Raw genomic sequence first — 11,785 nt, forward strand, 5'->3', positions numbered from 1 at the left:
TGACAACTTTACCATGCTGGTCTGTTTTTGTCTTAAATATCCACCGACTGTCTACAAATTTCATACCTGGTTCTTCTGGAACCAATTCCCAAGTTTCATTTTGTTTCAGGGAATTCAACTCAGATTTCATCGCATTAAGCCAAGGTTCTGCATCTTTAGCTTTAGCATGTTTTGAATTTCTTTGTAACTAGTTGGTTCAAACACTGAGTCTAAGCTATTGGTATAATATACAAACTGTGTGAGTTTCAGTTATCTAACAGTAATAAGAACTCATCTTTACCTCAGAACACACTCTCCAGCACTGACAGTTACGAATAACAGTTACCAAGAAAAGCTTCTCCCCCCTTCTCTCTCCACTGAGTCAGGAGATTGACAGATAAGGAGGGATGAAAATACTAACAGACAGGTAAGCTTGGCCAGAACTGCTCCACGGGCCAAATGAGGAGGCTTAAATAATCAGAAGTACTTGTTTTGTTAAGCTTTTAACAGATTGTCAAAAACTTCCCTGACTCTCCCCTTTTAGGCTTAATTTTCATGGCTCTTGGGAAAATGATAAGCTCCTTAGTATTGATCGCTTTCTTGCTACACTACTGAAGCTTTTTTTCATATCGACAGGAAAGTAGGTAAAACCCACAGAAAGCATGACTGGTTTTGCTGCCACCTCCCCTCCTCATAGCATGACTATGCATGCCCCCCAAAAAGCCAGTCTGCAACATGTCCAGATTCCCCCTCCCCTGACTGGCTAGAGCTTTCCAAACCTCATGCTCTTTATCCATGATGACCTACTGTCATCCTAGAGCGGTTGCATCTGATATCCCATTTTGACTCATGTACAGTTTTCTCTTTCGCAGATGTGCTAGGTGGTTGAATACACCTGCCAATTGGTCCATGGTGGCCTACAATCATCATAGGAGGGTCACATGATCCCCAGTGTCATGGCAGTCCACCAGATCGAGACTCCCAAGGCATGATGTTGTGTGATGTCTTCAATCAAACTTGGAGGCGGGGGGTTAAGAATTTGGGGAAGCAATCAGATTACATAGGGGGCACTAAGAAGCAAGTAGGGAGTGTTGGAGGTGGGTCTCTCCGAGCTCATTATCTACAATTGACCAGGGTAGAAAGCAAAGCAAAACAAGCTTCCTTGCTTTGTATTGAACATTTTACTGCTCTTACTACTTCCAAAGCCTATGAATAGAGAGCCAATAAGGGGCGAGATAAGGTTCTGCAATGGAACCAGGGAGGGAATAAATGGTGCCTGTGTACAAATTGTTGCTAAGGGCTTGGTGGTGGAAGGGCTTAGAGTGAGCTTGGAGTGCAGCGACTGAGGAAGGAGCAGAAGGTGAGCTGAGCTTGGGAGACACTCTGTAGGTTTTGTGGTTTTGTCTTTTGGGGCTGTGTGTGAGTAAGTTTGTGTGCTTATTTGTTTTCTTACTTGTTTGTGTGCTTGTGCTGGTTTTCTAGGGCTGCTGCCTCTTGGATTTGGGTGACTGTCCAGGCTTGTGTGGGTGTTTGTTTCTGGCTGTGACCTTGTTTGTTTCTGGCTGTGACCTTTCACCTAGAAGTGTGAGTCAGGAAGTTCAGGTGATTAGCTGTGGGCGGAGCTAGTCAGAGCTTGGAGTGCAGCAACTGAGGAAGGAGCAGAAGGTGAGCTGAGCTTGGGAGACACTCTGTAGGTTTTGTGGTTTTGTCTTTTGGGGCTGTGTGTGAGTAAGTTTGTGTGCTTATTTGTTTTCTTACTTGTTTGTGTGCTTGTGCTGGTTTTCTAGGGCTGCTGCCTCTTGGATCTGCCTCTTGGATCTGGGTGACCCATCTTTTTGACCTAGGGCAGCAAATCTCATACGTTTGTTAGGGGGGACCTAGGCCTCTTCCTCTTTCCCCCTTGACCTCAAGGTTTTCAAGATGGAGGTGGAGGGAACAACCATTGTCACCTGCAATTCCTGTGCAATGTTTGTTTTCTTGCCAAAGGATGTGGGTAGCTACACCTGCAACAATTGCAAGTTGGTTGCCCTACTGGAAAACAAGGTTGCCCTTCTGGAAGAGAAGGTGCAGCAGCTTCAGGGGCGTGTATCTACGCTCCAGAGAATTAAAGAGCTGGAGCTTTTCTTGGATGCAGCAGAGCACACTGTCTGCACCAAGGAGGAGACAGGGGATCTCCCTGAGGAGGAGGTCAGTTCCCCAACACAGCAGCCAGATGTATGGAGGAACGTGACTCATAGAAGTAGAAGGCCCAGGGATCGCTCTGAGTGCTTAGAATTACACAACCGTTTTGAAGTGCTCATGGAAGACGAGGAACAGACTCCACCTGAGGATCTCTCCCTCATCACAGTTGATGAGGAATATGAAGACGAGCAACCAAGTCAGTCCTCTGGAAATATGCAGGTAACCTTGGAAGGGACAGCACATAGAAGAATCCCAACCAAGCCTATGAAGAGGCGTGTAGTGGTGATTGGGGATTCCCTACTGAGGGGTACAGAAGCAGTGATCTGTGGGCCTGACAAGATGTCTCGAGAGGTGTGCTGTCTACCTGGGGCCAAGATCAAAGATGTAACAGAACGGCTGCAAGGAATCATAAAACCCACCGACAAATACCCCTTCCTTTTGGTGCATGTGGGAACCAATGACACTGCAAGCCATAGCTTACAGAAGATCAAAAATGATTATGAGGCTCTGGGCAGGAAGTTGAAGCAATTAGATGCACAAATTGTCATCTCTTCTGTCCTCCCAGTTGAACGACATGGCCCAGGGAGAGAGGGAAAAATAGGGGAAGTGAACAACTGGCTTCGCAAATGGTGCAAACAGGAACGGTTTGGATTCCTAGATCACGGTCTGCAGTTTCTTGAAGATGGACTTCTGGCAAGTGATGGACTGCACCTCACAAAAGTTGGGAGGAATGTTTTTGCCACAAAACTCAAAAACCTCATCAGGAGGGCTTTAAACTGACTTATGTGGGGGAGGGAGACAGTGGTCCTGAAGGTAGGAGTCTATCAAATGCTGAAGATGATCATCCAAATGTCAAGGACCAAATGGAGCAAGCAGCATGCAGACCTAGTGGTGGGACGAAAATATCCTTAAATAAGAGACATGGGGGAATGATCAACGGTCTTCAATGTCTGTATACTAATGCACAGAGCATGGGAAATAAACAAGATGAACTTGAGCTCTTGGTACAGCAAACTAAATATGACATAATAGGCATCACTGAAACCTGGTGGGATGAGTCTCATGACTGGAATGTAGTAATAGAGGGATACAATCTATTTAAGAGAAATAGACCAAACAGGAAAGGAGGAGGAGTAGCTTTATATGTTAGGGATATGTATACCTGTGAAGAGATCCAGGATTTAAAACTTCAAAGCCAAATTGAGAGTATCTGGGTCAAAATTAAGGGAGAGAAAAACAACAGTGATCTCATTGTGGGAGTTTACTATAGATCCCCAAGCCAAACTGAGGACACAGATGATGCCTTCCTGGAACAGATGGCCAAGCATTCCAAAGGAAGTGAGATAGTAGTAATGGGGGATTTCAACTATCCTGATATTTGTTGGATGTCAAACTCAGCCAAGAGCATAAGGTCGAACAGATTCCTCACTGGCCTTGCAGACAACTTCATTGTCCAGAAAGTGGGAGAAGCAACAAGAGGATCAGCCATTTTAGATCTGGTCCTAACCAATAGTGATGACTTGGTTAGTGGGGTAGAAGTGGCAGGATCATTAGGTGGGAGTGACCATGCTCTTCTGGAGTTTATTATCCAGCGGAAAGGAGCAACCAAGCATACTAAGGTCCAAATTCTAGACTTTAAGAAAGCCGACTTCAGAAAACTTAGGGAAACGCTGGGTGAAATCCCATGGACAGTAATACTAAAAGGGAAGGGAGTTCATGATGGTTGGGAGTTTGTTAAAAGGGAGATATTAAAAGCACAACTTCAGGCAATACCAATGAGACGGAAACATGGAAGGTGCCTAAAGAAGCCAGGCTGGCTATCTAAAGAACTTTTGACTGAGTTAAGATTTAAAAGGGATATGTACAAAAAATGGAAAAGGGGGGAAATCTCCAGAGAGGAATTCAAACATATAGCCAGCACGTGTAGAGACAAAGTCAGAAAAGCTAAAGCACAGAATGAACTCAGGCTCGCCAGAGAGGTTAAAAGCAACAAAAAGGGCTTTTATGGGTATGTCCGTAGCAAAAGGAAAAACAAGGAAACAGTGGGGTCACTCAGAGGAGAAGATGGTGAAATGCAAACAGGGGACAGAGAAAGGGCAGAACTCCTCAATGCCTTCTTTGCCTCTGTCTTCTCCAAGAAAGAAAACAACGCCCGACCTGAAGAATATGGAGCAGATGATTCAGCAGGGGAAACACAGCCCAGAATAAGTAAGGAGGTAGTACAAGAATACTTGGCTAGTTTAGATGTATTCAAGTCTCCAGGGCCAGATGAACTACATCCAAGAGTATTAAAAGAACTGGCAGAGGTGATTTCAGAACCACTGGCAATAATCTTTGAAAATTCCTGGAGAACAGGCGAAGTTCCAGCAGACTGGAGGAGGGCAAATGTTGTCCCTATTTTCAAAAAGGGGAAAAGAGAGGACCCAAACAATTACCGCCCAGTCAGCCTGACATCAATACCAGGAAAGATTCTAGAGCAGATCATTAAGCAAACAGTCTGTGAGCACCTAGAAAGAAACTCTGTGATCACTAAAAGTCAGCATGGGTTCCTGAAAAATAAGTCATGTCAGACTAATCTGATCTCATTTTTTGACAGAATTACAAGCCTGGTAGATGAAGGGAACGCTGTGGATGTAGCCTATCTTGATTTCAGCAAGGCCTTTGACAAGGTGCCCCATGATATTCTTGTAAAGAAGCTGGTAAAATGTGGGCTAGACAATGCTACCATTCAGTGGATTTGTAGCTGGATTACTGACCGAACCCAAAGGGTGCTCATCAATGGCTCCTCCTCATCCTGGAGAGTAGTGACTAGTGGGGTGCCACAGGGTTCTGTCTTGGGCCCAGTCTTGTTCAACATCTTTATCAATGACTTGGATGATGGGCTTGAGGGAATCCTGAGCAAGTTTGCAGATGACACCAAGTTGGGAGGGGTGGCTAACACCCCAGAGGACAGGATCACACTTCAGAATGACCTTAACAGATTAGACAACTGGGCCAAAGCAAACAAGATGAATTTTAACAAGGAGAAATGTAAAGTACTACATTTGGGCAAAAAAAATGAAAGGCACAAATACAGGATGGGAGACACCTGGCTTGAGAGCAGTACATGTGAAAAGGATCTAGGAGTTTTGGTTGACCACAAACTTGACATGAGTCAGCAGTGTGATGCAGCAGCTAAAAAAGCCAATGCAATTCTGGGCTGCATCAATAGGAGTATAGCATCTAGATCAAGGGAAGTAATAGTACCACTGTATTCTGCTCTGGTCAGACCTCACCTGGAGTATTGTGTCCAGTTCTGGGCACCACAGTTCAAGAAGGATACTGATAAGCTGGAACGTGTCCAGAAGAGGGCAACCAAAATGGTCAAAGGCCTGGAAACGATGCCTTATGAGGAACGGCTTAGGGAGCTGGGTATGTTTAGCCTGGAGAAGAGAAGGTTAAGGGGTGATATGATAACCATGTTCAAATATATAAAAGGATGTCATATAAAGGAGGGAGAAAGGTTGTTTTCTGCTGCTCCAGAGAAGCGGACACGGAGCAACGGATTCAAACTACAAGAAAGAAGATTCCACCTAAACATTAGGAAGAACTTCCTGACAGTAAGAGCTGTTCGGCAGTGGAATTTGCTGCCAAGGAGTGTGGTGGAGTCTCCTTCTTTGGAGGTCTTTAAGCAGAAGCTTGACAGCCATCTGTCAGGAATGCTTTGATGGTGTTTCCTGCTTGGCAGGGGGTTGGACTGGATGGCCCTTGTGGTCTCTTCCAACTCTATGATTCTATGATTCTATGATTCTATGATTCTAGAATAGGGTTATGTACCAACCTCTCCACCAAACTGCAAAGTGAGGTCTAAAAGAGGTGGAATCAATGTGTTTGACCAAGCTAGGTTTTTGAGCCCTCTTGTCAGGAGTACTGGTGACCACTCTCACATACATGCTTTGTGGAATCAGTGCCCAGACAAATCCTTCCAACAGTATCTAATTTGACCTGAATCAGCAACTATCTGCTCAAGCTTCTGGCTTCTGGACTTGGGAAGGTTTCTTGGGCAGCAGAGGGGAAAGGTCCGCTGGAATCCCAATCCATTCAGGCAAAAACGCTGCCGAGGGCTTGAAGACCTTAAGGAAGGGAGAGTCTGGGAGGGTGTAGTTGGCCAAGTAGACGGTCTCCCCACCAGCCAGGTAGCCGGCCCAGATGCCAAAAGTGCCAATCGTCATTATTGTGTGGTTGCAATGAGCAAGGAGAGCAAAATCCCTCCCTGGAGAGGACTCCCGCCCATCCCCAGAAAAATAAACATCCCCTCTGGAGGCATCGATGTTTTCCTTGCACCACTCCAACCCATTGCTGGTCACCACAAAGATGGGATTGGGGTACTTCTCTCTGAAATAGTTCATGGCTTTCTCCAAATAGCCCCTGTCAGCCACCACACCTTTCCAGATCTTGGGCATCACATAGACATAATCCCCTCTGCGGACATGCACGCCAACGTATGTCACCTCCTGGCGCTGCCCCCTTAGCTCCTGAAGATATTGATTGGCTTCTTCCTTGATGTGGTCATGGAAGGAGAACTGCTGAAGTATCTCTTGGCGGATATGGTGATAAAAAGTGTAAGAACATGGGTAGCCCGTCAGCCGGACGTACTTGCCTTTGATGTGTTTATAATTCTCTGACATCCAATCATGGAGACCAAAGTTCCTCCAGCGTATTTTTTTATCCACTTCAGCATTGATCACAGGCAAAGTGATCCGGAATATTGGTGACAGGTACTGGTGCATGGCGGGATAGATGTAGGCTTGATGTCCATTCATCTTGGCTAAGGCATAGAGGGTGGCATATTCCCCCATCTGGTTTCCCAAACGGCCAATGGAGTTCACTGTCCATATACCACTATCCATGATCTTAGAGGAAGAGCTGGAAGAAGTGGTGGTTATGTTATAGTATGACCAAGAAGAAGTGGTGGTGGTGAGGGAAGCAGGATGTCCCATCCCTGGGAAATTGGATGCATTCTTGAAGCTGATTCTCCACCGCTGATATGGCATTTTTTCACACAAGTACAAGAATGTAGAGAAGGACAGGAGGCCAAAGAAGTAAAGGAAGAATAAGAGGGCAGGTTGGTTGAAGGGACATCTTTGGGGGAGATCCATAGCTGCACAATAGGAACACCTAAAAGAAGAGCAATGTGGGGTGAAAAGACAGGTAAGATCAACAAGCAGAACACAACCACTGTTGTACGTCAGTCGTGATTTAGATGGCACTGTGACCCTTTATGCTTGCTATACATGTCCATAACTTCAGTGGAAGTTATTCCCAGGTAAATGTGTATCAAGTTCCAAATTGAATTCATAAGCCTGAAAGCCACTACATAAATGCCTAGAACAGGCTTCTTCAACTTCGGCCCTCCAGATGTTTTTGGCCTACAACTCCCATGATCCCTAGCTAGCAGGACCAGTGGTCAGGGATGATGGGAATTGTAGTCTCAAAACATTCGGAGGGCCAGGGTTGAGGAAGCCTGGCCTAGAGAGATACCTAAAGTAAACCCACCCTTTGCACTATGCAAATCCTTCTCCCATTTCCTCACATATGCAGGGCCGGCCCTAAGACAAAGCTGGGTGGTGCCTTGATATGCTTAAGACGGCCCTGCACATATGTAATCTAACCTTGTTTTTGGATCTAAATTAATTGTTGCTGATTACTTGAAATTAGCATTGAAATTAAATTCCTGCCTAAGTTTTCTAATGTATTTGCATAACCAAAGACATTCTTAACTGCAAGTGTCAAGAAGGGAGGCCTCCTGTCTCCTCACTTCTTTGTTCTTAAGATAGTATTCTGCCACTTTTGACCACATTCAGGTATATGGCAACACAGTAAAATTCCCAGGAGTCAAAATTTCCTAGAAGTTAAAGTCCTCTTCTTTGGTCACTGAAGCAACAGGAGATTTATAAGGAGCCAGATACCCTTTATGATTATCCCAGGGGGTAACATTGTTCCGTGAGCAATCATTTTCCCCCTTTCTTTTTCTTTCTCCATAATGGTCATTTCTACTTTTGTGATGTTGGCAGCTCCTGGAAATGAATGAAGAGATCCTCTCTGTTTACTTGGGAACTGCTGACTAATCCACAAAAGTTCATTTGCTTCATAGCACCTTGATATCAGGTTCTATTCTACCGGTCCATTCAGTTCCCAGCAAAGAATCCACCTTTCCCATGTCCTGTTTCTCATGGTGGGGAGAGGTGAGTAACCTTTGCTTCTCCATTCCCTCCACTGTTCCATCTCTCCACCACCTAGTCTTGCTTCTTGCATGTGTTTTGCTTCCCCTTCCCCCCCCCTCTCTCTCACACACACACAGCAAAGAGATCCCCCAGCACTGCTTCTCACCTGGTCACAAGGAAAAATTAATTTGGTGCTTGAAGTTGCATCCAGTCTCCAGAGGTGTTCTGAGAAATGTGGGCAGGACTCCAGAAAAAAGTACATCGGGTTTTATCTGCCCCCTTGTAGCATTGCACCCCTCCTGGTAGGACGTCCCTATTTTCATTGGAGAAATGTTGGAGGGTATGGAGTTATCTGACCACCGAGCTGTCTAAAGGCAATCCTTGACTCAGGGAAGAATTAAGCTGGAGCTCTAAGTTGGAGCCAGTCCCAAGGGGTGTTCTGAGAAATGTGGGCAGGACTCGAGAAAAGGTACATGTCGTTTTATCTGCCTCCCTGTAGCATTGCACCCCACCTCCTGTGGGACGTACCCTGCCTGAGTAATTAAAAGGAACAGCCTATATCCATCTATTAAATACCTATAGTTACCATACTTAATTCCACATTACGTCATTACATCCCTGCCAATGATTTTAACTGTTTACAATTATGTTTAAAAATAAATGAAGTATTTACTCCAGTCTTTTAAGAAGTGGTTAAACTTAAAATGTATGTAATCTTGTAAAACCGACAAAAATGTTTAATAATAATAATAATAATAATAATAGAATAAGGAAGAGCCATAGATACCAAAAGTCTGATGTGCTAACCATATTTTTGCTAGGAGGTTACTGCTATTCTGCAGACCTGTCATAAAAACCCATGCAGAAATCTTTGCAGATCATAATTTAGCAATCATAAATGACCATTTCCCACACCAGATACATGCATCAGATTTAAGAGGCTTTCTGGACACTTGTTTTCTGCCTGCACTTGAAGCAACAACAACAATAATAAAAGTCCACCTGCTAAAGTAGTGCATCCTACTAACTAAGTGCAGGATTTCTGAAATTGCTTAGATTCGTCCCTTAAGGTGTCCATGGCCTTAATACAGCGCTTTGAGTCTTCTGTAATTCCGCGCAAGCTTGCAAAGTGGTGACGGCTGAGGAATTCTGAATTCTGGGAAACACCTATTTTGTTTTGAAAAATAGCTCGTGGTTTTGGAGACCAAAGTTTTACAATGCATGGAATATATCTAGTGAAATCTCCAGAAGCCAGAGACAGGGACCTGACGAAAGGGAGCATCCATCTCCTCTGCTTTTGATAGTCTAGTGCAGTGGCCACAGAGGGTAGATCATGACCCACCTGTTTGGCAAGATGTAAGTGAGGGCCCTGATAAGGCTGCTGAGCAGCGGCAACGGGATACAGGAGCAAATGCATGGTGTTACTCAGAAAGAACAACTACTGCACCAGTCCACTTGCTCTTCCGCTTTTAACTAATTAACTAAATTCAAATGACTCTATTGCATTTCTGCCTAGACTTGTTGATGTAATCAGAAAACAAGATAATCCTCTGAAACAATTTATTTTTTATACCCCGCCCATCTGGCTGGGTTTCCCCAGCCACAACAGAATATGAAAAATACGATAAAATATCAAATGTTAAAAACTTCCCTAAATAGGGCTGCCTTCAGATGTCTTCTAAAAGTCAGATAGGTGTTTATTTCCTTGACATCTGATGGGAGGGCGTTCCTATCACAACAGGGTGCATGTGATTGTGAAACAGTATAAGACACTCTGACAAATCTGAAATGTTATTACACAAAGTAGGATGGTGCAACTGATAGTTCCGAAAGAACACAGTGTGTAGAGACAATATGTCATCCAGGAGCCAAGATCGCCCTCTGCCTGCAAACCCTCTGCCTGCAAGCTTGTCCCAGGAGAGAGTCACACATGGCATTTGATGAATAAATTTTATTTGTTGCTTTTTCTTGTCCAAGGCAACTCGAAGCAATTTTCTTTTTTCTTCTTCTTTTCAAATGGTTTTTATTGAATTTTCCAAATAAACAAGAAAACAAAAAAAAAATTTTAAAAAATGCATTCCATCTTATATTCACCCATCTCAGTTCATTTCGCTCTGCCGAGCTGTGAATTTCCCCCCTCCCGTCATTCAGCTTTATTTCTCACTTTTATCTTGCAGTTCCTTTTTTACTCACATGTTTAAATCAAGTTCATAGGATTTATTTCAGTCCTGCAGGTGTCTTTAAACTTCTACAGTTCCTTTCCATATGGTCAATGAATTTACTCCATTCCCTTTGGAACTTTGTCTCTCCCTGGTTTCGGATCCTGCAAGTCAACTTTGCTAACTCTGCATAATCAATCATTTTCATCTGTCCTCAATCATCGGTATCTCCTGTAATTTCCACTTTTGGGCTAATAAAGTCCTCGCCATGGTTGTAGCATACATAAATAATCTCTGATCTCCTTTTGCTATTTCCTCTCCCATTAATCCCCATAGAAAGGCTTCAGGTTTTTTGGGAAAGGTATACTTAAACATCTTTTTCAATTCGTTATATATCATTTCCCCAAATCTTTTTACTTTTTCGCATGTCCACCACATATGATAAAATTCACCATCTTTATCTTTACATTTCCAGCATAATTTACTACTCATTCTATACATTTTGGCTAATTTTTCTGGTGTTAAATACCATCTATACATCATTTTCATTACATTTTCTTTCAAAGTGGTACATGCAGTAAATTTCAATGTTTCATTCCATAATTTCAACCATGTATCATATTCGATATTATACCCAAAATCTCTTGCCCATTTTATCATCACCTCTTTTGTCATTTCATCTTTCATAAACCACTCTAACAAAAGGTTATACATTTTCGATAGCAATTTCACTCTGCCTTCCAGCAATTCTATTTGAAATTTGGACCTTTTATCTTCAAACCCAACTTTCCTATCATTTAACAATATATCATTCACTTGGTGGTACTGCAACCATCCAGTCAAAACCTGTTTTCCTTCCTCACATGGTTTTACTTTCCAGCCCCTATCTGTTTTCATCAATATCTCCTCGTAAGTGGCCCTCCTCCCCTCCATGTTTATCTTCTTAACAGTTAAAACCTCTACAGGTGATATCCACCGTGGGGTCTTCCTTTCCAACAGCATTTTATTTCTTTCCCAAACCTCATATAATGATCTTCTTATCACATGATTTGTAAAACCTTTTGTCTTTTCATACCAGAGGTAAGCATGCCAGCCGAATCTGTTGTTGTAGCCTTCTAAATCTAACAAATCTGTATTTTCCAGCGTTATCCATTCTCTTAACCAGCATAGACAGGACGCTTCATAATATATCTTCAAATCTGGCATGGAGAATCTGCCTCTTTCTTTTTTATCAATCAATAATTTGAATTTTATTCATGGTTT

General features: G+C 43.4%; 2 protein-coding genes across 2 annotated transcripts; one reads left to right on the forward strand and one right to left on the reverse strand.

The window, feature by feature from the left end:
• The first annotated feature begins 1,307 nt into the window (after positions 1–1,307).
• LOC148683980 (uncharacterized) lies at positions 1,308–5,709 on the forward strand. Its single transcript, XM_088656366.1, has 2 exons — positions 1,308–1,644; positions 1,767–5,709. Exon 2 carries the CDS (start codon positions 1,900–1,902, stop codon positions 2,938–2,940), a length of 1,041 nt encoding a protein of 346 aa, XP_088512492.1. The 5' UTR covers positions 1,308–1,644; positions 1,767–1,899; the 3' UTR covers positions 2,941–5,709.
• A 455-nt stretch (positions 5,710–6,164) lies between these two features.
• On the reverse strand, positions 6,165–7,298 carry LOC118078806 (galactoside alpha-(1,2)-fucosyltransferase 2-like). The gene has a single exon (XM_035102819.3). The coding sequence runs from the start codon at positions 7,296–7,298 to the stop codon at positions 6,165–6,167; it is 1,134 nt and encodes a 377-aa protein (XP_034958710.3).
• Positions 7,299–11,785: the final 4,487 nt, after the last annotated feature.

The sequence above is a fragment of the Zootoca vivipara genome, chromosome 12 (genome assembly GCF_965207765.1).
Source record: "Zootoca vivipara chromosome 12, rZooViv2.hap1.1, whole genome shotgun sequence".
NCBI classification, from domain to species: Eukaryota; Metazoa; Chordata; class Lepidosauria; order Squamata; family Lacertidae; genus Zootoca; species Zootoca vivipara.